Here is a 26,938-nt window from a genome sequence, read left to right as displayed (position 1 = left end):
GGGGACGGGGAGGAGGGAGGGAACAGCCATACTAGGTTGAGCTAGTAGAAAATTCAAGTAATGTAGTAGGCTATGGAATGAAAAACAAGACTTTCTCCTATCCCTCTGGTGTTCTGTACCTTATTTTTCCAACTAACTATTTTGGATGTCATTACATCACCTCACATAGATCTAATTCTTTTGAGGACCTTCAATGATACTCCGTTTGTGCGTCCCTTAATTTGCCCAGGCAGTTTGTTGATGCACACCTGGGCTGTTTCTGGTTTTGCTCCGACAAGCAAGGTTGCAAAAGGCAAGATCTCTGTACGAACGAATTTGGGTGGAGAATATCTTTTCTTCAAATTCTTAGGGATGGGATTGCCAGATCAAAGGCTAGGTGTGTTTTAAACTTTGATAGAACGTTCTAGTGAACCGATTCACTCTTCCCACCCACAACACAGCTCCTCCGGACTCGAACGGTAGGTCGCTCACACCAGACTGCGTGTTCTTTGAGGGCGGCGCCTCCTGGAATTCACATTTGTGTGGCAGAATTGGCACTGAATAAATATTTGACAACCAGTTTTATATCCCGAGGCACCGACTCCAGGGCTTGATACATAGTAGACTCATCAGATGTCTACCCGTGCTCAACGATCAGACTTGCTGACAGTCACCGGAGTTAAGTAAACGCCGGCAGCGGGGCCGGGCGCTTCACCTCCCACGCCCTCTCTCACACCCGCGCTCTCCTTCCTCCCGGGGGAGGCGTGCCCCGCAGCTGTGAGCATTCTGTGTTCTCATTGGCCGACTCCTTGAGCCACGCCCTCACGCAGCCCCACCAACCCGGAGAAGCGGCTGTCGCCCGAGAGCCATTGTCTCGCCCGAGGGTCGGCCCCGCCGCTGTCGTGAGAGTACGGACGCGCTCTACGACCGACGTGGGGTGGGTGGGAGCGCGGTCTGACGCCTCACGGAGCCGGCGCACGCCACGCCGCGCCCCGCCCCCTCTCACGCAGGCTCCGCGCGGCCTCGCGCCCGCGGCGAGCGAGCGCGCGCGCGCACCCGGCAGAGACTCAACCTGGACTGCGGGGCCGGGCGGCGGAGGCCGGGCCGCTGAGGAGCCGGGGGAGGAGCCCGAGCCGCCGCCGCAGCCGCGGCCGTGGCGGTGGGGGAGCATGTCCGCGAGTCGGGCCAAGAAAGTGAAGATGGCCACCAAGTCGTGCCCCGAGTGCGACCAACAGGTGGGCTGCGGGCCGCTGGGCGGGCGGCCGTTGCGGCGGCGGTTGGCTGCGGGGAGGCCGCGTCTCCGGGTCGGGGCGGCGGAGGGTGCGCCGGCCCCCGGGCTGGCGGCCGCGGCGGGGTGGCTGCGGGCCGGCGGGGGCGGGCCCGGGCCCGCGCGCACCTGGCTGCGGGGCGGCGGCGAGTGCGGGTCCTGCGGCCGGCGGCGCGGAAGGGGGCGTGGGCTGGTCCCCGAGTGGCCGGGCGGCTCGGGGGTCAGTGGCGGGGTCCGCGCCCTTCAGCCTCTGGGCCCCGCGGGGACGCGCGTGTTCGCGGCGGGAGCGGCGCCCTGGCTCCGAAAGCCCCGTGGGGCCGGGCAGGGCGGCTTTGTTCCGGTCGGAGGTGTGCGGGGACCGCGGAGTGTCCCCGCCGGGCCCGCAGGTGACAAAAGGGGCCGCAGCGGAATGGTTTTAAATTTCGGCTAATTTGGGGATTTTTTTTTTCCTCCTAAACGTACTTCCTCTATTTCTGGCATGAATCATCGTGAAATCTCTCCCTACATTGTGTTTAACGGAACAGGATTTCAGAGAGCCCCCGTGAAGCCCTGCCTTTCGGGGCGCCCCCCACGCGCACCCCCGCAGCGTGTCCCTGTGAAACACTTGGCGCTCCTGCTGCCGGGTCTGTTAGGAGGTGCCCACGGGGTGTCGTGCGTGTTGGATGCCTGCTTTCTGCTCCGAGTTAGTGGTGCTGGAGCTGTAATTTAAAAATTCTCATCTTACTGGGTTTCCGTGTAAGCGCGCCTCGTTCTTCCCCGGAATAATAGACGGACCTCAAAGCCATGTAATCTAATGAGTCAAAACTCTCGATTAAAACCATTCGCAGGGCTCTTATTTCATGCCAGCATGCGGATCTGGGTGTGTTTTTTCTTTGCCACCGAGAGAATTTTTTCAAAATGACTACCTCTCTCCTCCCCCTTTCCTTCCCCCCCCCCCCTTTTTTCCCCCCTTTTTCTTTTTTGATCGGGAGTAATTTAAAATGGCTGGAGACTTCCAATATGCGGATTTTAGTGCATTCTCGAAGGAGTAATCTTACCGGCTGATCAACTCTTGTAACAAAATGTTCCGTTTTATTCGGTATCTTTTATGGGCAGCGGTGGAGATGCTGATCAGGGGAAGATTGTGGAGGAAGAATTACAGTTTACTGATCTTAGCAGTCTGAGTATGCATTATAAAAATAACTTAGTCCTGTTTTCCTGAGTGAAGAGTTAACCTCCTGTTGTTACCAATAAACCAAATTTGTTAAATTCTGACAAAATCGGACTTTGCGATTTGATTTAGGCTTCTTTAAAGGAGTTTATTTTAATATTTAAATCGTTTCCATTTGTTCCAATTACTAGTGCAGAAATACAAGGTTTGCATGGTATGCATTGTGCATTCCAGTTTCTGTAGGACACAAGTTATTGCAAATCCTGACCTTTGTTTTACTTGGCATAAGTCACATTTTGGGAAAAATAACCTGCTTTTGATCTGGTTGAAGAAAGGAAAGGGTAATAAACTTGTAGGAGTCTCTGTAACTGGTTCAACAAAACTTGGTCAGCATTTTATTTGGAAAGATCACATTAATTTTGTTTTACACACACAATCCCCCCTCGAGCTGCTATAACAAAATTCAGTAGATTGAATGATTCAAACAACAGTAACTTATTCTCCCACAGCCTGGAGGCTGCGTGTCCCCTGTGTTTGCAGAGAGAGCTCTCTGGTGTTTCTGCGTTTCGTGGCAGTGACCTCATCCTGAGGGCCCCACACCATAACCTCACGTAGCCCTAAATGTCTCAGCTCGAACTGCCATCGTTTTGGGGGTTTGTAGTGGCAGGAGGGACTAGGGTCCGTCCATATAGCAAGCTACTACATAATCTAAAATGTTGGTTTGCTTTGCTCCTAAATATTTAGGAGAATGTAACATACATGGCACTAATTAAAGCTTTTGGTGATTCTTAAAAGTGGTTTATCTTTTACTAATGTAACTGAGTTGAAAAAGTAATAATTTTAACATTCTAATAACTTGAAAGTGCAAGCTTCTTATAAGCAAGAAAAAAAATTATACTCCAGAAAACTATTTTTTAAACAACATTAGAGTACTGTTCATACATGCTAAGTTGCTTGACAAACATGAAACTAGAATTTAGTTCATAATATAAATGTAAAATCTTTGAAGTTTGGCGAGATTGCTGCAGTCGAAGATGCACCCACAGACTGTGCGTGTCAGTTTGAAAACAGGCAGGGAGGGCAGCAGACAAGGCAGACCCCAGTTTTCAGTTGCTTTAGAACACCCCTTTCACATTCCTCTACTGAAAATACAGTTTTGAAACTTCTAGACCACATTTACGTTCTTTTCATTTTCAAGGGTGTTTCACATCCACTAAACCCAAATTACTGAGCCATTTTGTGTGTAGTGGTGCTCCTGATTCTTGTTAATTTCCTGATATCTGTTGTGTAGGCTTCTGTTTTGCATTAATTTTTAAAACTAGAGCAGCTGGGACTTTTTTCATTTGTAGAAAATTTTATGTGACATAGAGCAGACATATCCGCTATAGTTAACTGATTCTTCCAGCTGCGCCTAGTACGAGTTTTCTATAATGTGGTTATTTAGAGCGTTTTAAAGTCAGTGAAACAATATACAGCCAGGATTTTGTTTCTTGCAGGTTTTCTTCTTTTACCTGTTTTACTTGTAAAACATGCAACCTAAGTACAGTTTTTAAGAAATAAATTGATACACACAATAAGCCATCAGTAACCAAATTTTGGATTTTTTTTCTATTTTAAATTCCTGAAAGTGTAGCGTTAGAGTTTTCATTACCATTACCTTTGGCATTGCAACTGAAATTTGAAGGAATTTTAGGCTGGTTGTTTAAAATCCAAATTATCCTATTCTAAATGCTTTTTAAAAAAATCTTCCCTGGAGGATACGATTACTGATTTTAGAGAGAGGAGAGGAGAGGAGAGAGAGACACCAGGGAGAGAAAGAAACGTGCATCGGTTGCCTCCTGTGCACCCCCGACCAGGCATCGAACCTGCAGCCTTTGGTGTGGGGGGCGCTGCTCCAGCCGCCCGAGCCACCCGGCCAGGGGCAAGCTGTACTGTGATTTAAGAGATTAATATTATTGTAATTGTCCACCCTACTCAATAGTTCTCTTTTAAAGTGTATTTTGATTATACTGTTACAGTTGTCCCAGATTTTCCCCCTTTGTCCCCCTCAGCCTGGTACCCCTCTTCCCTCCAGCAAGCCCCCCACCCCTCAAGTTCCTGTCCCCGGGTCATGCATGTAAGTTCTTTGGCTTCTTCATATCCTACACTGTCCATAACATCCCCCTGTCTACTTTGTACCTACCAACTGTGCTTCTCAATCCTGTACCTTTCCCCCAGTAACCCTCCATGTGATCTCCGGGTCTGTGATTCTGTTCCTGTTCTAGTTGTTTGTTTAGTCTGTTTTTGTTTTTTAGCTCCATTTACCATACTGATGATATTGTAAAGCCTTAGAATATGATGTATAGAACACAATACCTATCTCAAATAATTTGTTGTAAGCAGGTGGGGTTTAAATAAATCTATGATTTTTATTTCAGGTACTTATTCAAATTAGGAGACTCTGTAAACACTGAGAAGTTTAACAGAAAATGAGTAATAATAATATATTTTTCTTTTTTTTCTACAGGTTCCTGTTGCATGTAAATCATGTCCCTGTGGTTACATATTTATTAGCAGAAAACTTTTAAATGCAAAGCACCCAGAAAAATCACCACCTTCTGCAGGTAATTGAGTGTGTATCACATTTTTAGCTTTTTGATGTAGGCATTTAAATTTTTTGTGAATTTACTATTCACATTTTTGTCGAAGTTAAAAATTAAAATCTTTTGAGACATGTCTGGTTTTTACTAGCTATTGGAAGTCAGCTTGTGACATTAGTTTGCTGTTATTTCCATTTAAACGGTCATCCCTTATAATGCTGATAAAACTTGTAACAGATTTTCTGGTTTTGGTGCGTGGAGAGCCTCTGAAGGATTTTTGCAAGGATGTGTACCTGATTTGATTTTTTAAAAAGTTTGAGTATAATTGACATCCAGTAAGTCACACGTGTTTAACCCTGCATAGATCACAGCTGATCATGGCTGATCTGAGAGACATAAACTTTTTTTCTTTTTTAAAGATTTTATTTCTTTATTTTTAGAGAGAGGGGAAGGGAGGGAGGGAAACATAGGTGTGTGACAGACACATGCATCTCTTGCCTCTCACGTGCCCCTAGTCTGGGACCCAGCCTGCAACCCAGGCACGTGTTCCCACTGGGAGTCGAACCAGTGACCTTTAGGTTTGCAGGCCAGCACTCAGTCTGCTGAGCCACACCAGTCAGGGCAACAGACTTTTTTCTTAAATATCGTTGCATATATTTGGGTGCACAGGTCACAACTAGCCGCACGTGTGTATGTGACTAATGTCAACCCATAACATTTAAGCCGTCAGTTCGGTTAGAGCGCCTTTCGGGTTTTTGACTGTGGCCTCTGCCGGGTTATAGTGCGCAGTCTGATGAGTTTGTCGTGCGTTTGTATCAACCAACAGTCACCACAATCAAGATAATGAACACGCCCCTCATTCCCAGAGTTTCCTAGTTCCTCTGTGTGTTCTCGCCACCCCCACTGCAGGGAACCGCTGGTGTGTTTTCTGTTGCTGTTCTAGAACTTTATATGAATGGAATCCTGTAATATGTGCTCATTTTGTCTGGCTTCTTTCACTGAGCATAGTTGAAGACTCGGCCATGTTGTTGTATTTATCAGTAAGGATTAATTACTTTTTATTGCTTCGTAGTATTCTTTGTATGGCTACGCCATGATCTATCTGTTTACTGGTTGGTGGACAGTGGGGTTTTTTCTCTCGTGCTGGTAAAATTTGTAACAACTTGAGTTTTTTTTTTAAACTAGTGGCTGGAAAAATATAGTTTGATTTTAGCGTGAATATAATTTTTAGACATTATTGTTTATAATTCCTTGATTTAGAAGATCTAAAAAATAATTTTGTTTGAATTTTACTTTCTCATTAACTAGACAAATTGGATTTACTCAGTGGATATGCTTATTAAAAGTATGAAATTTTATTTATTCTTTGATACAGTCAGAACTTCATATAATGCTGATCTTCAAATAAGAGTAGATTGAGGACAAATATTGAGCGTCTACTGTATGCTAGGCACTGTTCTAAGCCTTGGGCATAAAATAATGAATGAATGTACTGTCGAGGTGGATTCACTGCTGTAATGGAGCGTACATCCTTTTTTTTTTTTTTTAAGAATTGTTTAATTTTAGAGAGAGGGTAAGGGAGGGAGAAAGAGGAGAGAAACATTGACGCTTGAGAGGTTGGTTCTCCTGCACGCCCCTACCGGGCACCAAACCTGCAGCCCAGGCCTGTGCCTTGGCCAGGAATCGAAATGGCGGCCTTGCGCTTTGCGGGACAACGGCCAGCCGGCTGAGCCACACTGGTCAGAGCAGAGCTTGCGTTCTAGCAAGTAAGCAGAGAGTATCGGCTTGTGATAAACGCCTCGTAGGAAGTGCGGCTAGAGTGCTGCCACAGCATGTGACGAGAGGGCTGCGTGTGACCGAGCGGTTGGAGAGGCCGCTCTGAGAAGCGGCGTTGACCGTGAAGCTGAATGGGAACAAGGGGCTAGTCATGATCAGATCAGGGAGAACATTCCTGACGGATGAAATAGCAAATGCAAAAATTCTGAGGCCAGAAAAAGATTGGTATATTTTAGGAACAAAAAGGTTAGTGTGGTGGCGATGTGGACAGCAGGAGAGTGTGGGAGATGAGGCCAGAGGGTTAGGCAAGAGGGTTTGTAAACCAGAGTAAGAAGTTTGGCTTTTGTTCTTAAAATGTGGGGAGAAGCTATTGCTACTGTGGGGATAGGGTCAGAGGAAGATGGCCTGGTCTGATTTGCTGTTTTAAAAGATCATTCTGAGCCCTGGCTGGCGTAGCTCAGTGGATTGAGTGTGGGCTGCAAACCAAAGTGTCTTAGGTTCGATTCCCAGTCAAGGGCACATGCCTGGGTTGCAGGCCATGGCCCCCAGCAACTGCACATTGATGATTCTCTCTCTCTTTCTCCTTTCCTTCCCTCTCTAAAAATAAATAAATAAAATAAAATAAAAAGATCATTCTGGTTCCTGTCAATGGTTTATGGGGGTATAAGGTAGAAATGGGCTATTGCAATATGTTAAGTGAGTGAGGGCACTGACTGAGACAAAGTGGTTACAGTAGCAGATAGTTCAAGAATTGTGTATGTTTGTGAGAGGTCCGTTTATCCTGGGTCTGCAGAGCAGGGGCAAGAAAGTTGTTTGCCATTTCTGCTTCTGTTTGAGGTTGATTCCTTTCGTCATGAATGTGGACTTAATTTATTGGTTCTTCAGGTCTGTCACTGGATTGGTTGTAGGAGTCGGAGAGAACTTGTTAAAAATGGGCTCCTGGGCCTTGCTCTTGAAGAGTTCGATGCAGGAATGGGAGCTCTGGCATGACTCATTGAGCAGACATGCTGGGCGGCACGTCAGCTCAGTTCTGGGTCTGCAAAATGAGTAAGACACGGCTGGTTCACGCCCTGAGTGGGACGAGAGTGTTGGTTCTTCCTATTCAGCAGGGTTTTTGCCCCCTGCGTGCAGGTCATTCAGTTGAGGAACAAGGTAAGGGAGAAGCATGGCGGGCACGGACCGGCAGGACAGACACTGTGGCCGTTCTGGAGTCAGAGTCATTTGAACCGTCAGGAAGAATTTGGAAGGGCTCCCAGATTTCAGACCTGGGGTACTGGTTGGAAAGGGGGTATACAAGAAGATAAGAGGGGGAATTTAGTTCTGGGTGTACAATAATTGTGAAATGTCATCCGTGGATTGTCTTTCCCACGTGGACACACAAAGCCATCAGCACATGGGTGGCGGTTGTCTTCCCGGGGATGGATGAGTCTGTGCTGGAGAGTCTGTAGGGCCGGCAGAGGAAGGAGGTCAAGGACTGAGCCCTGGTGACCCGCAGTCCTGCCGGCTTGAAGTGGGTGGGGAGGCCAGGTCCACTGAGCTGTCACCTGTGGGAGAACCCCCAGCGGAGGTGGTGGTGGGTAAGTTGTGGTGGTGTGTGAGAAGCAGTTCATTATTATTTTACACTTGGAGTTTCCTAAGGTTCTCTTGTTTTATAGTAACAGTGGCCTTGTGAGCTTCAAGTGAAGATGAAGCCTGGAAATCCCAGGAGGAAGAAGAGGAAGTAGCTAGCAAAAGAAACAGGAAGAATATTTACAAAGGACAGAGAAACCTCAGGGATAGACTGTACCATGGAAACCAAAGGAGGAAAGGGCTTTAAGGAGAAGGGTAGAGAGTGTTTAAAGCCTGGAGGACAGTTTTGAATGGCACAGACGTGGAGATCGGGAGACCTGGCCTCGGGCTCACACTCCAGTGCTGTGGCTCTGTCCGGTCAGCCGACCTCCGCGAGCGGCTGCCGTCTGCTTGTGCGCGGAGAGGCCTGTGCTGCCAGCTTCAGGGGACCGGCGTGGGGGCGAGGTGCTTGGGAAACGTCCCACAGCGACAAGGCTTGGTGACATGCCCACTTTTACAGTAAAAGTTCTTAAGGTTTGCCTTGGGTAATCCATAGTATGTAGGGAAGCGAAAAGAATATAATTTAAAAAATCTCTGTGATTTACCAAGTACGTGTTGTCAGTGGGATCTAGAACGTTTCTGTTTAAATGAGCAGAGAGTTTATAGAAGAAATGAAAATGGATAATATATAGTATCTGGAAAGGTAATCAACTTTGCTATCAGGGAAATGTAGTTGAAATAAAATACCATTCTTTTTGCCAACATTCGACAAAAATGGAAAGGATTTCTAAGTGCTTTTAAGGAGATGGCGGAATGAGTGCTCACGACAGTGGTGTGAGTTTAAGTTGGCGCAGCCTTTTTGGGGAGCAGTCTGACAGTGGTTGCTGACTGTTTTAACTGCATGTAACTTAGAATCTAGACTTCCTAAGATTTTATTTATTTATTTTTAGAGGGAGGTGGGAGGGAGAAAGAGAGGAAGAGAAACGTCTATGTGCAAAATATACCAGTTGCCTCTCACAAGCCCCCAACTGGTAACCTGGCCTGCAACCCAGGCACGTGCCCTGACTGGGAATGGAACCAGTGGCCTTTCGGTTTGCAGGCTGGCGCTCAGTTGGCTGAGCCACACCAGCCAGGGCTAGACTTCTTTATCAGTAGATATGTAGCCTAGAGACTTAATTGTTTACAATATACAATTACATGCTTAATAGAATTTTCAGGCATTGCTGTTTATAATAGCAAAAAGTTATGAAGCCAGACATCATCAGGGGAATGATTAACTGAGTAGGGTGTATCTCGGGGAACAGCAGTATGTGCTAATGAGAAGGATGCAGATTTTTAGGTGCTACGTGGAAAACAAACCTCTAAAACACTATTAAGAAAAAGTACAAAACAACATCTGTATGAACACCTTTGGGTTTTTTTACAATTTTTTTTGTCATGATGAGAACTTTTAAGATTTACTCTTACCCACTTTGACATACGCAATACAAATAGTATTAACTGTAGTCACCATGTTGTATATGAAGTCCTGTGACTTACCGGTTTTGTAACTGAGGTTCGTACCTTGTGGTGTCCCTTCACCAGTTTTATCCACGCGCAAACCCCTGCTTCTGGCAACCAGCGGTCTGTTCCCAGTCTCGATGAGCTTGCGTTTGTTTGTTTGTTTGTTTGTTTGGAGAATCCACACATAAGTGAGATTGTATGGTGTTTGTCTTTCTCTGACTTCTTTCACTTTGAACAATGCCCTCAAGGTCCACCCGTGTTGTTGCAAATGGCAAAATTTTGTTTCACTTATTTTTTATTGCTGTATAATGGTCCACATTTTCTTGATCCCTTCATCCATCAGTGGATACTTAGGTGTTTCCATGTCTTGGCTGTTGTACAATACATAATGCCGCAGTGAGCATGGGGGTACACACATCTTTTCGAGTTAGGGTTTGGCTCTTTTTTAAGATTTTACTTATTTTTAGAGAGAGACAGAAACATTGACTGGTTGCCTCTTGTATGTGCCCCAAGCAGGGATCAAACCTGCAACCCAGGCATGTGCCCCTACCTCCTGATTTGTGGAATGAGGCCTAGTCAACTGAGCCACACTGGTCAGGGTTCGAGATAGTGTTTTTCTCTTCAGTGGATAAATACCCAGAAGTAGAATTGCTGGATTGTGTGGGAATTCTGTTTTTCATTTGTTTTTAAACCCCACAGAATGATTTCTGTATGTAGTATGTTAGTAAATGCATAAATGGATAGATCACTAGATAATGAGAAATCAAGGAAGACTTATTTGCATAACTTAACATTTTATTTACTTATTTTTAGAGAGAGGGGAAGGGAGGAAGTGAGGGAGAGAAACATCCATGTGTGGTTGCCTCTTGCATGTCCCCAATTGGGGAATCTGGCCCCACAACCCAGGCATGTGCCCTGACTGGGAATCGAACTGATGACCCTTTGGTGTACAGGCTGACACTCAATGCACTGAGCCACACCACCAGGGCAGCATAATTTAACATTTAAAATGAAAAATAGAAACATCTTTAAAGCTAAAATTGAACTAATTTAAAAAGTGAAATCAAAGTTATAAAAGATTATTTTAGATTTCAGTGGGATGAAAACTCTTGTAATTAACTTTGTGACATGCAGGAGGAAAATCTGTTAAATCAGGTAGATTTATCTAGGTTTGAAGTGTTCAAATTCTCATTTTTCATATATACTTAATATATTTTTTAAGAAGATTTTATTTACTTATTTTGAGAGGGGAAGGGAGGGAGGAAGAGAGGGAGAGAAACATCTGTGTGAGGTCGCCTCCCTCAGGCCCCCCTCCCCCACTGTGGCCCCGCACCTGGCTGGGAACTGAACCTGTGACCCCTTGCTTTGCAGGCCAGCACTCAATCCACTGAGCCACACGTGCCAGGGCTATACTTAATATTTTTATATCTTCATAATATACATAGGAATAGGGAGGTAGGACACTAGAAATATATGGAACTTTGTCTAGCTAAAAATATATGTAAATAAACAAAATCTTTTATGGAAATTAACAGGCAAAGGCTAATAAGTGTAGAAGCCTATAAATGACATTCATTTTCAGTTAAAGAAAAAAAATGGAGACATGTTATTGCCAGTATCTTTTAATAAACCCGAAATGATTGACCGTTCACTCAGTAATCAGCCATCCTCAACTCTGAATACTTGACAACGAAGGTTTGGTTTTCTTGTTTCAGAAAACATTGTTTCCTACATGCTCATCACTTGAAATTGCTACAGTGTGGAACATGGCTGTCATACCCTTTTTATTTTGCCCTTTGATGAAAAACTGTATCCTTCACCTCTGTGCCTGTACTTTTGGGTTCTTGATCATAGAGTTCTTACAATGGTCTCTGTTCATCTTGAAGACCTCTTTGAGTGGAGTCCTCTGGCTTCTCATGGAGACCGGCCTCAGGAGTGTGGCACAGCTGTCAGTAACACTCAGATTTCTTTCCACTGTCTTCCAGGGTTTAACCCACGTGTTTTTATTTCTGGAACACATTTTGCAGAAATTGTTTCAGACCTGGAAAAATTTTCAAGGCAGACATGTGGTATGCATTTCCCCTGTTGCATGTGGAGAATGCCTTTACTTTGCACTCACGCTTAAGTGTTCTCATTCTTCCTTGGCATTCTGTCCTTCCAATCAAAGGCTCGAGGATTCAGCTTAGGGCAGTTTTTACCTATTAGTTATTTTTCCCCGTTCTCTTTTTTCCCTTCTCACATACTTCCTGCACGGTGTAGGAGGGTCACCTCCACAAGGTACCTGATGGACACTGGCTTGGACGGGCCGCTTACCGGGGCTCGTCAGTGGGGAGAGAGGGAGCTGGCACCCCACCGCTGGGGGCTCACGGCCAGCACTGGGGCCCTAGCCCTTGTCTGTCCACCATGCCCAGGGGTGCTCATCCCACTGTGAGGTGGCTGTGGCACCTCTGAGGCCCCCGTAAGCTTTCCAAGCAGGAAGAAGGGGGAAGGACAGAGGGACGAGGGGCATGACAGCCATTCTCTTCCCCTTAAAAAATCTTCCTGGAGACCTTACTCAGTTCCACTTACATGTCATTGGCCAGAACTAAACTCCACGGCCAGTTCAGCTGCAGGAGTCTTGGAATGTGTGTGTGTGTTTAATTTATTTTTATTTTCATTTCCTCTTTTTCGGAACGTGTCTGTTTTAGCGGGGCACCTTGCGCTCTTGAACGGAACAGGATCTGTTGTTAATGAGGAGGGGAGAACGGGTATTGGGCAGGTGATCGGCAGTGCTGTCCTGGAGGAGTGGTGGCGGGTTTCTGGGACCGCTCCCTCGTTTCCCTCCCCTCACTGTCACGTTTCCTCTTTTTCTCTTTGGCTTTGCTCTAGGAAATTTCACTGATTTCCCTTCCTAGGTTTATAATTTTGTCTGCAGGCATCATCTGTTATTTCGTATGTGTTTTGCACTTCAGTTTTTAGCAGTTCATCTTGTTTTCTAATTTCTTTTTCATCAAATCTGATTTTTTCTATCTTTTATCGTGGTGAAATTGACATAACAAAATTCAGTATCTTAATCATTGTAAGTCACACAGTTCAGTGACATTGAGTACACTCATATTGTGTACTTAGTCATCACCGCCGTCCATCTCCAGAGCCCTGTGCATCACCGCCCCCCGGCCCCCAGCAGACACCCTGCACCCATCACACAGCAGCGCCGCATCCCTCTCCCCGCCCCAGGCGACCGCTGTTCTCTCTGTGCCTGCGAGTGCTGCTGCTGCTGCTGCGGTTCCTCCTGGAGCTGGGGTCCTGCAGTGGGGTCCTTGCGCGTCTGGCTGGTTCCGGTTAGCCTGCTGTTCTTACCGTTCCCCCATGTGGTAGCATGTGCCAGAAGTTCCTTCCTGAATATTCCTCTGTTTATCACACCTTGGTGGACACGGAAGCTGCTTCTGCCTTTTGGCTTTGTGAATACGCTGCTGTGACATCGGGTGTGCAGACGTCTGTTCGGGCCCCTGTCGTCGTTTCTTTGGGCCGGACACCCAGAAGTGGAATTCCTGTGTCATGCGGTAGTTCCCGGTCCTGTTCTGAGGAGCCGCCGTGTTCCCGCGGCCGCTGCACTGCTTCGCGCTGCCACCGGCAGTGTGTAAGGGCTCCGGGTTCTGCGCACCCCAACGCGTGCTATTTGATGCACTTTTGATGATAGCCATTCTGAGGGGTATGAAGTGATAATCTTGTGATTTTGGTTTGAGTTTCCCTAATGATGACTGATGTTGAACATCTTTTTATATGTTTATTGGCCATTTCTTTGAAGAAATGTCTAAGTTCTTTGCCCATTTTTGAATTGGGATGGTTTTTGTTGTTGAGTTGTAGTAGTTCTTTTGATTCTGGATATTAACCCCTCTCCTGTATTTACAGACATTTTTGTCCCATTCCGGATTTGCATTTTTACTCTACTGATGGCGTCATTTGATGCAAAAAAGTTTTTAGTTTTGATAAAAGTCCAAATTGTCTATTTTTTCTTTTGTTGCCTATACTTTTGGTGTCATATCTAAGAAATTATTGCCAAGCCCAATATCATCAGGCTTTTCCCTTTTTTCCCTAAGTATTATTAAATACAGTTTTAGCTGTTACATTTAGGTCTGCAATTCATTGAGTTAATTTTTTTTTTTTTAAGATTTTATTTATGGCCCTGGCTGGCGTAGCTCAGTGGATTGAGCGCGGGCTGGGAACCAAAGTGTCCCAGGTTCGATTCCCAGCCAGGGTACATTCCTGGGTTGCAGGCCATAACCCCCAGCAACCGCACATTGATGTTTCTCTCTCTCTCTCTCTCTCTCTATCTCTATCTCCCTCCTTTCCCTCTCTAAAAATAAATAAATAAAATCTTTAAAAAAATGTCATTTAAAAAAAAAAGATTTTATTTATTTATTTTTTTAGAGAGGAAAGGGAAAGAGAGAGAGAAACATCAATGTGCGGTTGCTGGGGGCCATGGCCTGCAACCCAGGCATGTGCCCTGACTGGGAATCGAACCTGCGATGCCTGGTTCGCAGCCCGAGCTCAATCCACTGAGCTACACCAGCCAGGGACATTGAGTTAATTTTTGTGTGTAGTATTTTGTATATGATATTTAGCACTTAGATTCTTTTGTTCATTTCAGGTTTAAAATGGTGATACTCTTATCATTCCTTCGTCATTTTTAGCTGCAATACTACTAAAATGAGAAACTTCTGTCTGTCCTTTGTTCATTGAATGGTTATTCAATAGAAAAGGCAGGATAAATGCTTTATTCTTTCCCTTTTAAGTTTTCAAAATAGTGAGTTGGTTTTTTAGCATCTTCCTATAGTGGCTAAGTAGTTTTTGCTTTTATTTGTGTATTTAATGTCATGTGGTTTAAGTATATTTATTTGATATACTTTAATTTATAATAGGCACTGTTTTTTATTGATGTTCATACTGTCCTGTAGTGGTCAGTGGTCAAGTTAGCCCTTGTGTCTTTCAACTAGACCCTAGTTGTCTTTGATAACTTACAGTCTGGGATAATTAAATGTTCTTGTATCGTCTGGTACATGCCTAATCTGAGATTTAGAATTACCTAATTCTTCAAGAATATGGTATTTGAAAATAACTTACTATTTTACTTTAAAATGTTAAAAGATTTTACAGTAGCCTAATAAGCATGCTCATGTACAGTCTTTTAATTTCTTCCCTTCAGTTTTGGGGATGTGAAGTTTCTTTTTGTTTTGCCTCTTTTCCACTGTGATTTTAAGAATTTAGGGAATCTTCTTTTTTTACTTTTGAGTTCAGATATGTGTTAAAGCAAGTTTTTGTGTTTTTAATAAATTTTGCCTGTCTTGTCCACCATTTTGATTTGTTTGGAGAGGGTGGTTTTTTGTAGTGATTACATCGCCATGTTGAGTCAAGTTCCCTCTGTTGTTCCTCTGCTCAGGGATCAGCACGTTCTGAGAGATGACCTCATCTGTGGCTGAAGGGAAACTGCGTACTTTTCTAGTGTTTCTGTGTTGTCTGCGGATGCTTTCTGCTTGCTTTTTATTGATAACCTTAATATATTATGGTTAAGGTCCATTTCGCTCCTGAGTATTTGATGTATTTCAGCCTGTAATTTGGGTAGTGGCAAAGAAGAAAGGATTTTTTTCCCTTTTCTAATACTTCACCATTTTTAACTTGGAAGCAGAGAGCAAAAGGCAGAAAGATTGCTGTGGCATTGTGCAGAGTTGTAGGGGCTGAAATTAAAGGTGCCAAGTAGGGAAATGTGTCCTGTTACAGGGCTCCTCCTCCCTCGCGTGTGGATGTGGGTCATCCACATTCTGTTGAATTTCTTCCCGTGTGATGTGAGACGCAGAGACGTCACGGTTGTACCACAGTTGGATGAAATCTGCCAGGCAGCCAACTCCAGTGCTTTTAGAAAGAAGCAAGAAGAGAGTGAGACTCGGGCAAACAGTTCTTGCGAAGCCCTAAAATGTGTCACTTTTATTCATCCATACAGAAAACAAGCATGAGGCCAAGAGGAGGCGCACAGAGAGAGTTAGGAGAGAGAAGATACATTCTACAGGAAATAAGGATTTAGAAAACAGAAAGAGGTCTCGGAGTAACAGCCATTCAGATCATATCAGACGAGGAAGAGGAAGACCTAAAAGTGCATCTGCCAAAAAACATGAGGAAGAAAGAGGTATGCATAAATCCAAGCAGTTTTTCTCCAATTACATTTTTCTGAGGTCTTCATTAGATAGCGAAGAAAGTTGCAGGCATTGAACTCCTGGACTTAGGGTGGCCACTCATATTTTGTTTTGAAAGCATTTCCTCTAAGGTAGATAGATGATTGTTTAAAAAAAGACAGAAATTTAATTATTATTGGAAGACTAAGGGCTTGAATTAGGTAATACCTTGCTGTAAAAGTGTTCTTCAATATGAAGTTTTAAGAAAGATTTTATTTATATTTAGAGAAAGGGGAACGGAGGGAGGAAGAGGGAGGGAAACACTGATGTGAGAGAGAAACATGGACTGGTTGCCACCTGTGTGTGCTCCAACCAGGGACCGAACCTGAAACCCTGCTGTGTGCCCTGACCTGGAATCAAACCTGCGACCTTTGGCTTTGTGGAACAGCACCCAACCAACTGGGCCACACTGGTCAGGGCCAGTGTGAGCTTTCAATCGCTCGTTCCGTGCTTCCCACTTTGACGCAGCTCTTTGGGTAGTGAACTCTTCCTGGTCCAACGAATTCATATTTCTCCTTACAGTTCTCCCTTTTTAGTATCTACCAGTATCTTGTTTTTAAAAAATTCTTAAATATTGATCTGAGAGAGAGAAACATTGATTGTCGCTCCACTTATTCATGCATTTATGGGTTGATTCTTGTGCGCCAGGCTGGGGTGGAGACGCAGCCCTGGCTCGGCAGGACGGTGCTCCAGCCAGTTGCCTTGTTTTAATTATTAACTAAAACTTGAGCTTCTCTTTTTCTTGGACGTAAACATCTTTTATTATTTTATTCCCCCACACTGTGCCACCTGCTGCAGTGCCTGCAGCCTGTGGGCAGAAGCCAGGCAGCGGTTGAAGAGCACGAGTTGCTGCGGCGCGGGGTCCTGGGAGAGACTGACGCGTCTCTGAAAACTCGTCCTCGTGGGGAGCGTCAGCGGCCCCCCCAGAGAGTGGGGGGGCTTGTGGGGTGAACCCTCGTGTGCCCACAAATGCCTTTTCAGATCGAGGCTTTCAGGCTAGTAGTTAATGGAAAAAAGGGATAGTTGCTCTTCATAATTCTTTAAAAGCCTCTATCAAAATAATTTCACTTTCAGTGAAATGCTTTTATAATGTCCTGTGTTATTTTTGAGTCAGGCGCTGCTTTTTCAGGTAGTCTTCCTTAGGTATTCAGGTATTCAAGCATAAGTGTAAATTCCTCTTTTTATAGCCACAGAGAATTTTTTTGCCTGTTTACCACTTTCCTCTGCTTTTGTCTGAATAAAGTTACTGCTCTTAGGGGAAGTGACTTCGCTGGCACGGCTGTTCCGAACTTTCGCCACGGTGAAGGGTGGCACTGTGTGGCTGGAGGCAGGCGGGGCACTCAGTGTTGGGCTGTGTTCCAGGAGGACTGTGCCTCGGCATTCGTCTTCCTCCTGCTGCACTGCTCTTGCAGAGAGCCTCAGTCGTGTTCTCAGCTTGGGTGTATCGCTTCAGCGGTGGGTGTTCAGGAAATGTATGCTAAAGGCTTTCAGAAGGGACACGAACGAGGTAATGAAAAACCAACAGGAAAAGGGAGAGAGGAAGAGAGGGCTTGGCCCAGGAAACAGAACGCCCTTCCCCGTCGTCGCAGCAGAGGGGATGGAGCCCGCAGAGCGGGGAAGCAGCGGCCCCCGGGGGTGGGGGGGGTGGGGGGGCGGGGGGGCGAGAGGACCGCGGGCCTGGACTTGCGGGTCGAGCTGCTGTGTCCTGTGTGCTGGGAGAAAGCAGCCTTTATTTGGCGATAATTTTTTCAAGTATTTCAGTTTATTATAAAAATGTTTTAAGAAAGTTATTTCTAGAATAAAATGTTTTAATTTATTTGCTTTTCATACAAACAGGAAATGGTTAAAGCAACTTTTGTAGAATAAATAAACCTTTTAACATAGACCTGGTGGAGGGGGGAATGGTCAGCAAGTTTTTCTGTAAAGAGCCGGATGGATGTTTTAGGCTTCGTGGGACACCCGGTCTGTCACAGCCCCTCTGCTCGGTCCCTGCAGCTGGCCGGCAGCCATAGCCAGCATGGACGTGCGCGGGCCTGGCCCTGTGCCGGGGGACTGCACAGAAACAGGTACTGGCCAGGGCTGGCCCCCACGCTGTATATCGCTAACCCTCGAGACACACCAAGCTCTCAAAATATAATAAAGAGGGGAATATGACTTTTGAAGGGTCTGTATGTTTTAGAATAGAGCTCTTTGATACACTTCTTAGTGTTACGTAGCTATTTAGTTTAATTTCGTTTTTGTTGACTCCCTGTACATCGGGCACTCGAAATAGTTGATGCAAGGTTTACCATTATTGTAATAAGGACTACCTGACGTGTGTCTAAAGTCCCTCTGTAAATGGACTCTTGTTTTCTATATTTTGAAAAAGGATAGAAAGAAGAAAGAATAGAAAACTAAAGTTTATTAGGCCTCTATATAACATGTCTTTATAAAATCATAAAAAAATCTCATTAAACTTGATTTTTGGTTGGTTTAAGATGAGTCTTCATATATGGAGGATGTGGTTACTCTGCTTATTAGTAACATAGTGACATTTTTGACTAAAACATTACGCAGTTTGGAATATCTTGTTAATGAACATAGAGAATTCGTGTAGACTTTCAAGTTAAAGATAGTGGATTGAATAAACACAGTTAGCCGTGCACACTCCTCAAACCCTAGTGAAAGGATATTTTCAAAAACGGCCAAATCCCACAAGTACAAGGAATGGGAGAACCAGCAGAATTCTGGAAAACGATAACTGCTTTAGCACACCGGTGAAACCTAAATTGTGAGCTCCTCTGGGGAAGGAAAGCGGGGAAGGAACCCGGTCTTTATGACGCAGCCGCGCCAGGATGAGGCGTGCGCGCATCAGCTGTACCTGGGAGAGTGGCGGTGAGAGCGGGACTGGACACGGTGTGTCTGGAAGACTCTTGTTAAAAATACCCTGCGAAGGTTATCTCGTTCTCCCCTCTCTCCACGCTTACTCTTTGAAACAGGTAAGACAAAACCAGTCTAGGGAACCCCAGGCCTCACTGAGGGCAGGGGTCCTGTGTGAAGATCAGGAAGACGGGGCGAAAATTGGAGATAGTAAACATCGCATTCTCCAGGTCAGGTTTAGGTCTTCCAGGTAAGAGATGAGAAGTGTCTTCTCTAGGGACTCTGAAGAGCCCAGCGAAGAGGCCCAAAATAAAGATCTTTTCATTAAGGATCGTACAAAGAAATGGCCCAGTCAGATCACCCTGAAGTGCTGACCACGGTCAGGCTCCACATGTGTGCAGGAGCTGATCAGCTTTTTGGCTCCCACTTAGGTGGGAGCATCTTACCAAGAGCTCCCCAGATACGTGGAAGGAAGCATCTAGTGTGGAAGGCTAAGACCAAATCAACAGGGAAGAAGAAAAACTTGGGTACAAGTTTTTGCATGGAGAAGAAAAAATTAAGTCTCTCATAAATACTCTTAGTGAGAGAAGATGATATAGTCATAAAACAAGAACAAAATGATATTTAAAAGGAAATTGTAGCTGTCAAAAGTACCTGGAAAATTAACTTTAAAATACGACTCTCAAAAAAAATGTAGTTATGTGATTTACAGAAATAAACCACAACGGCTTGTAGACAGAATTGAAGAAGTGTACCAAGATGTAGAGCAGTGGGGAAGAGATAATAGAACGGGAAAGGCAAGCAATTCAGAGGACCAGTCTGAGGTCAACCTCTGTAAGTCGTTGGCATTGCAGGTAGAGAGCGTAGAAGATGGAGGAGGACGTCATCAGTGAAATAGTTCGAGAAGTTTCCCCAAACCTGGAGAACTTGGAGTTTCCGTATTGAGCTGGCCTACCACATTCCCAGTGGGTGGTTAAAGTACGGATTCCACCAAAGCTGATTATCATCGTAAATCGTTATCTCTTTGGTTGAAGGGAAGTCCTTCAAGTGTTTAGAGGAAAAAGACGAAATAACCAATATGGCATTCGAACTAGTACAGTGGGACAAACCGCTCGTATGAACAGCATCAGTGGGTTTCAAGACCATGTGAACTACAAGAAGCGAGACACGAAACAGTGCATCCCATACGATGCCATTTATGTGAAGGTCAAGAGCAAGCAGCATGGACCTGTGCTGATAGAATCGGCTCGGTCTTGCGGTGAGGTGGGGGCAGGGGGCCGGCAGGAACGGAGTCTGAGGGATTTTCCGTGTCTTGATTGTGGTGTGGGTCGCATGGACATGTGTTTGTCAGAACTCCAGTTACGTACTTAAGGTCTATGTATTTCCCTGTGGATGTAACAGTAATATTTAGAAAACTGTTGAAAAGGGTATTGGGGTTTTTAACAGCAGCACCAGCCAACGGCAGGCAGCTTTTGGCCTTCACACTACTGAGAGGACGTCTGCGAGTCTGCGTCCCCGCCCTGGGGCTCAGTGTGGAGGCGGGCTGGGGGCATCTTCCAGCACTCGGGCTCGGGACTGTGCTGCCCGTACTCACCCCCTTTCTCACACAGCTGCTGCAGCATACATGCCGTCGAGATGGAGAGGGAAACTGAGGAAGGATCCTGGGGTCTGGGACACAGGGCCCAGCCCGAGAGAGAGAGAGAGAGAGAGAGAGAGAGATAGGGCGCGTGTCCAGCATGGGGTCGGAGAGAGATCTCAAGGTGGTAGCTGTGTGGTGGGCCTAGGGAGCAGGCATTTCACATCGGTGCAGATCAGACGACTTGGAGATATTTCTTTGAGAAGATAAATTTGATACAATACCTCATATATATAAACATTCTGAAAGTTTTATGCAACTAGGAGAGAGTTGGGTTCAATTAATAATGAAAATTAAGCAGATGTAAAAAAAGAACCTTTTCCAGGAAGACAGTGTGCATGAAAAGTGAAGTCATTTTCATAGTTGGAATAATGTAAACACTGAAGAGTAATGTCACCATAATTGTGATGTAACTGCAGTGGGAAGATGCAAGAGAAACGTGTGGTGGGTACAAGAGATGGAAAACAATACGATTCTAATTTTCCACTGTGGAGAGTCCATTATATATAGTGCCTAAAACCAGGAAACCAAAAAGTGGCGTCATGTAAACATGTTGCCTAGAGATAGAGAGGTAAAAACAAAAAGAAACAAGTGAAAAAAAATGTGGTTGCATCCTGAGAGGGGGGAATGTGCGTGGGGGAGGACTCTGTTTTTGGTAACCAGTTTTGTAAAAATGATGTGACTGTAAGCTACATCCACGTTTAACTTGGATGAAAAAGCAAACGGCAACAACAACAAGCAGACAAGCAGAACCATGGTAGAGGCTGGAAAAATTTGGAAGGATGTACACAGAGATGTTAATTGTGATTTTAGCTGGTTTATGAGATGGTGATTTCTGTTTTGCCTCTCTGTATTTTAAATTTTTTTCTACCATGAACTTGGAATACATTTGGAACCAGGAGACGAAAAATAGAAGTAAATATTAGTTATTCTTAAATTCCGTAGCAAGGCTGAGGCGAAGTTAATAGAGTCATAAAGGCGCCATTGATGTTCTGGAGGGAATGTCTTTAGGGTGAGAAAATCCATTTTGACTGAGATGCTTTGATTGGCTCATACTAGTAAAGAGAAAGAAATATTTGAAATTCTTACAGCAATGATGTAGAAAGTAGATGGTATGTAGAAATATATATAGTCTTCATTTTAGTCTTTAGATATAGAATGTAGTTCATGACATTTCAGTAACTCCTTTGTTACATTTAAAAAAATTTTAGTTCAGTAGCATGATACTTTATAACATTTAATGTACTTTGTAGTATTCTGTATGAGATTGTCATTTAAATACTTGAAAGCTGTAAATTTTAGACAAAAATACTGCATCTGCCTCCTTTTTATTAAGCTTTCCCTTTTTCTTTTAACAGAAAAACAGGAAAAGGAAATTGACATCTATGCTAACCTCTCTGATGAAAAGGCTTTCGTGTTCTCAGTCGCCTTGGCAGAAATAAATAGAAAAATTATCAATCAAAGACTTATTCTTTGATATTTGTCTGCAGAATGTGTTGGAACTTTCTTCAGGATTGCGTCAGCAGCAGACAGCTGTGGACCCTGGGGAGCCTTCCGCCAGCGTCGGTGAGGGCCGCGGTGGTGGGCCGCCACCGAGCCTGGGCCGCCCTCTGGGGGCGGGGCTGTGGGCTCGGACTGTCCGGGAGCTCCTTGGTTGCCAGGGAGTCTTGTCAGTGTTTTGTGTTTGGGATATAAGTAAGTGTATTTACAAAAAAGAAAAAAGAAAAAAAAGCTGGATGACTGTTAAAGGTTAAAGGGATAGGGATGGGAGCAGAAGTATGAAAACTAGGGAAATAAAATGCTTGGTAATTTTCAGGTTTGCCACCAGAGATGCAATATTTTAAGTACTTTGAGAAAGAATGATTTTTAAAAATATATATTTCAGATTTTCAGTACTAATGGATTGCATATATACAGTTCATTTACTTTTAACAAATTGGCACTTGATATTTTATTGAATGGGGAACTATAATATAAATTGTAAATTTTGTCTTAAATTGATTTTTTCTTGACCTTTATTTTTATGACTTAAGGTATGAGTTATATTTTGGGAGATACTTTCTAGACAGTTTGGAAGTTTGGGTGCTATATTAAGAAAAACATTTAAGGATTTACGATACTTCAGATATAAACACCTTGTTTTCTTGAATGTAATTTATTTATTGGTTATGAAAAAACACTTTTCTGCTCTCAAGATGGTGCCTGTTAACCTTATATTTATTACATGCAAAATATTTCTTAGCCACTTTTAAGCAGTAATGTTTTATCTGAGTGGATGTGCATTTATACATCCTGATAATTATTTAAATTGTTAACCTCACTCTGGAAGAAAAAAATAAACCTTAATATTGAAACTAATAGATTAAATAACGTGTTACAAACTTTTTCTTGTAGTGGGGTTTGTGAAACATTTAAATTCTTAATTTTTCTAGTGTTAAGTGATAACCCTTTATAGTTGCTTTATTTTGTATTAAAAGCTTTTGTAGTTTGTATATCAATTTAATGATTAACATATTCAGACTTGACAAGAACTTCCCTTATTTTAAACCTGCCACCCACGGCCAAATCTGTTTGGATGTCCTTAAGCCTAATTAGGGAAGGTACTCAGTCAACAGACTCACCTTAAGAGAGTTTCCCTTCTGGTTGTAGCAATAGCATTGTCAGCTTGGTCCTGCGTCTCCCAAGCATCTCCCCAAAGAAAAAGGCTTACTCCCTGCCCCCACTTTATTTAAATGGTAGCCAGCAGAGGGCGCGAAAGAGACATTCTAGGTCAGAGTAAAATTTTCCTAAGAATTCTTTTTCTGTCACTCTGTATTTACCTTCAGGTACTAGAACAGTTTTCTTGTATGCATTTTATTTATTTGTTTATTTTTAATGTTTAAATCCTCACTTGAGGATGTGTTTATTGATTTTAGAGAGAGAGGAAGGGAGAGAGAGACATCGATTAGAGAGAGAAACCTGAATCGGATGCCTCTCGCACAAAACCCAGCCAGGGATGGACCCCGCAGCCTAGACGCGGGCCCCGGCTGGGCGTGGGGCCCACAGCCCTTCGGTGCACAGCGCGATGCTGCAGCCAGCTGAGCCACCCAGCCAGGGCTTGTGTGCGTTTGAAGCCCTATTAACGGTGCTAATCCAACTTTATCTTTGAAACATAATACAAGAAGACCGTTTCGTTTTGAGAAAAAAAACCCACAAAAATGGGTAATGATCTAAAACTGCTGTGCACAGACGTGTGCCCTCAGAGAAAGCTAGAACAGCTTACTGAACAGGCGTCTCTTCAGAGAACGTTGGTGTCCCAGTCTGCCGTTCAAGCCGAAGACCCGGGGGGCGAGTCACGTCCAATCAGTCGTCGGGTGAGGGGGCCGATGCGACCCGGCTGGGGCGGGCCATGCAGAGAAGTGGTTTCTTTCAGACGCTCATCGTGTTAAATCACGGGCTTATTGAAAAAGTTCTTTTGCAGAGGGAGAAATTAGCTTCCCCTGTTTGTGGTGTAACCTATTAACCAATTTCTTTCCCTCTAGGTGAGTAAGGCTCTGGAAAAAGCTTTTCCTGTGGGGAGTAGGCCTTCTTTCTGGAGAAAGATCTGGGTATATTGCAGGATGGTTACTTCTGTCTTCTCTCTGCCAGAGCGAGGAGGGGATTTTCTTCTTGGTTTTTAACCTTGAGAAGCTGGTAGGATTCTAGCGGTGCCCAGGAAGGGGCGCGCCTCTGCCCGCCAAGGCTGCAGGCCCGGCAGCCCCACGCTCACAGCAGCCGGGCAGCGTCCACGTCCGGCGGGAGTGCCGTGGAGGCGTGCCTGCCTGTGTGCGGCCCCGAGGCCCCTGCCCCAGGTAAGCAGACTGTCCTGTGACGCTCGGGGTGTGCGCCTCCCGGATTTCAGGCTGGCGCTTCGCCCCACAGCCTCAGGGCTTTGGTAGGCCCCGAAGAGTCCTTGATTTTTCAGTTTCCTTAGCCCTTTTCCTGTAAGGGTGGGGGTGAGGGCTTCCAAACTCTTCCCAGGTCAGAGCTGAGACCAGAGGCCCGGTTACAGACCGTCCTGTCTACAAACCGTCGTCATAACAACAGTTCCCCGGCCAGTAGTTCACACGAGGGCCTGGACCTAGTCGGTCACATACGGAGCGCAGTCTGCCCCTTGTCTCGCTGCCCTCCCTCTCCAGCCCTCCCGGCTCTTGGAGGCAGCGACAAAGGCGCACCTCCGCCTGCCTGCCTGCCTGCCTGCCCCAGGAGCATGCTGGCCGGCCCCGCGGGGGCGTGGTCACCTTCCTGGTCTCTGACCCTGTAACTTAGATTCTGTGATAGGAAGTTCACTGTGGTGGGTGCATCGCACGTTAGCGGTGTTGGGGGGCGGGGTAAGGGAGGGAGTGTCACGGTATCCCGGGGCCTCTGGGCGCCTGCCGTTCAGCACACTGAGGCAGCTCTTCGTACCAGACCCCGCAGGCTCCAGCTCCCTTTGGAGCGTCGGCAGCTGTGAGCCTGTGAGTCAGCTGGCTGGCCGCGCTGGTAGGCCCCTTCCTCCCCCGCAGAGTTAAGCCCTGAATTCAGGATTTGGGCTCCAAGACCCCGTGTCAGCATTTCAGCCTGGTCTGCCCTTATTTGCCTTCTGCCGTGATCCCACGCCTTTAAGATTTATTCCCACACACGCACTCCGTCTTTCACACCGGATTTGTGTGGAAACCCGTGCAGGTCCTTCAGCGCGCAGTGCACCTCCGCTGCGGGTGCCGGGGCGTGCCTGGGAACTGGTGCTGCCCTGAGCGGTCTCACCACGGCCTCGCCTCGCAGCGTGCCGCCGTGACTGCTGCTCCTCGTGTGAAGCCGGAACATCGTCGGCGAACCCGCCTGTGCCGGGGCCACAGTTCCTGGTTGTGGAAAACCCCGCTTTGGAACCTTTGTCCTACACTTCCTCTTCTGTGGCGTTTTAAACCCTGTCCTTTTCTGTTTATGGGGGTTCGTGGCCCTTTTCTCCAGCTCAAAGCCCGAAGACTGTCCCGATGCCGTCTCTCACCAGACCAAGTTCCAGGTGCCCGAGGTGGCGAACCCCGTCGCTTCACCCCGGTCAGAAATCTGCCCCCATGTCCGTCCAGACCAGCCCCCACGGAGCCCACGCGGTGCTGGGAGTCCACCGATGCAGACTGGGGTGGGGGGCGTTCTGGGGAAGGCAGGGTGTCGGCCGGCCGGGCCAGGGCCCAGGGAGCCGGCGCGGCCTGAAGCGTTTGAACAGCTGGGCGCCCGAGGGGACTGATGGTGGCCTGGAGGCAGGTCACTAGTGCGGGCTCAGGCCCTCCGCCCTGACGTCAGCGTTCCTCACGGTGACTTGGGTGGGTTGTCCCTAGATCGCCAGTGGAACAGACACCCTGTGGTCCCGGCTTCCTTGGTGCCAACAGGTCACATGAACAAGGTGGTGGTCGCTTGTTTTCTGGTCCCCAGCACGTGGTCCTGAGCACAGCACATCCGGTGTTGGGATGGGAAGGCCAGGGCCCTGCCAGCGCGCCCCCGGGGGGTGAGAGAGACAGATCTGGGGCAGGGCTGGGTCTGTCTGTCCTCCCCCCCACTCCCCGTTCCAGCCCTCTTTCTCGCCTGGGCCTCCACTTAGGGAGCTCTGGGCTTTGGGTTTTATCTGTTCTTCCGCATTTTCTCTGTGTTTATCCTGTGCCCTGGTGGGTTTTCGCTATCTTACGATTCACCTTTTGAACATTCTGTTTTTGTTACCCTATTTTAAATCTGCAATTGCTTCTCTTATTTTTTCTCTGTTTTTTTTTTCAAATCAGCCTCTTCTGGTTTTAAAAAAATCTTTCTTTAATATCTTGGAGCCAAGTTTTCTTCTATTCGCTGGTTATCTTTGTCTCCAGTAGATTTTTTTTACGTCTATATATCTCGACCCTTTTCTCTCAGACTGTGGGACCATCTGATACCTTGATCTTTGCTTGGGCGTTATCTAAGAAAGAAGGTCTGAGGACCCCGGGCGTCATCTCCCCAGTGGCAGTCCTAACTGGGTGCCCCGGACGTGAGGTGGGGGAGGTGAGTGAGAGCTCATTTTTAGGCTGAGGTCTGATTGCCAGAATGACAGCTTGACCATGAGTCATCAAGTCATGGTGAAAAAACGTTTCGTTCACCAGCAGGGCTCGTTTACCGTCTGCAGAGAAGAGCTGCCAGGCCGTGTGCTTGCTTGTGCCGGGCGGGAGTGCCAGCTGCCCGCACGTGCTGGGTCTGCGTGAGTGCCGGTGGGGGGCAAAGCAGGAGGGACGGCGAGCCACCGTCTGCCTGGGCTGCCTCCCTCTGTCTCCCTCGGGCTGAGTGACAGCCCGCCTCTGCCCGCAGCCCTCAGGCCTTGCCCTGCTCTCCCCGAGGTGCCCTCTATCTGTTAGCTCCCCCGCCCACGCCCTGGCTCCCCGAGAGGTGTCGGCTCTCGCAGCCTGCGTGCCGTGGCTCCGTGCCTCT

At 46.1% G+C, this 26,938-nt stretch overlaps 1 protein-coding gene across 3 annotated transcripts; it reads left to right on the top strand.

The window, feature by feature from the left end:
* The first annotated feature begins 1,010 nt into the window (after positions 1 to 1,010).
* Positions 1,011 to 22,500, top strand: LOC114488208 (UPF0547 protein C16orf87). Of its 3 annotated transcripts, none has more exons than XM_036013372.1 (4): positions 1,028 to 1,214; positions 4,903 to 4,999; positions 15,780 to 15,962; positions 21,994 to 22,500. In XM_036013372.1, exons 1-4 carry the CDS (start codon positions 1,149 to 1,151, stop codon positions 22,071 to 22,073), a joined length of 426 nt encoding a protein of 141 aa, XP_035869265.1. In that variant the 5' UTR covers positions 1,028 to 1,148; the 3' UTR covers positions 22,074 to 22,500. The 3 variants fall into 3 exon arrangements, with proteins under 3 accessions (XP_028357685.1, XP_035869265.1, XP_028357684.1); XM_028501883.2 differs by having other exon boundaries at positions 1,036 to 1,214; positions 21,862 to 22,500; XM_028501884.2 differs by lacking the exon at positions 15,780 to 15,962 and having other exon boundaries at positions 1,011 to 1,214; positions 21,862 to 22,500.
* The last annotated feature ends 4,438 nt before the right edge of the window (positions 22,501 to 26,938 follow it).

Source organism: Phyllostomus discolor, chromosome 12, assembly GCF_004126475.2.
Source record: "Phyllostomus discolor isolate MPI-MPIP mPhyDis1 chromosome 12, mPhyDis1.pri.v3, whole genome shotgun sequence".
Lineage (NCBI taxonomy): Eukaryota > Metazoa > Chordata > Mammalia > Chiroptera > Phyllostomidae > Phyllostomus > Phyllostomus discolor.
This window is presented reverse-complemented; position numbering and strand designations above follow the sequence as displayed.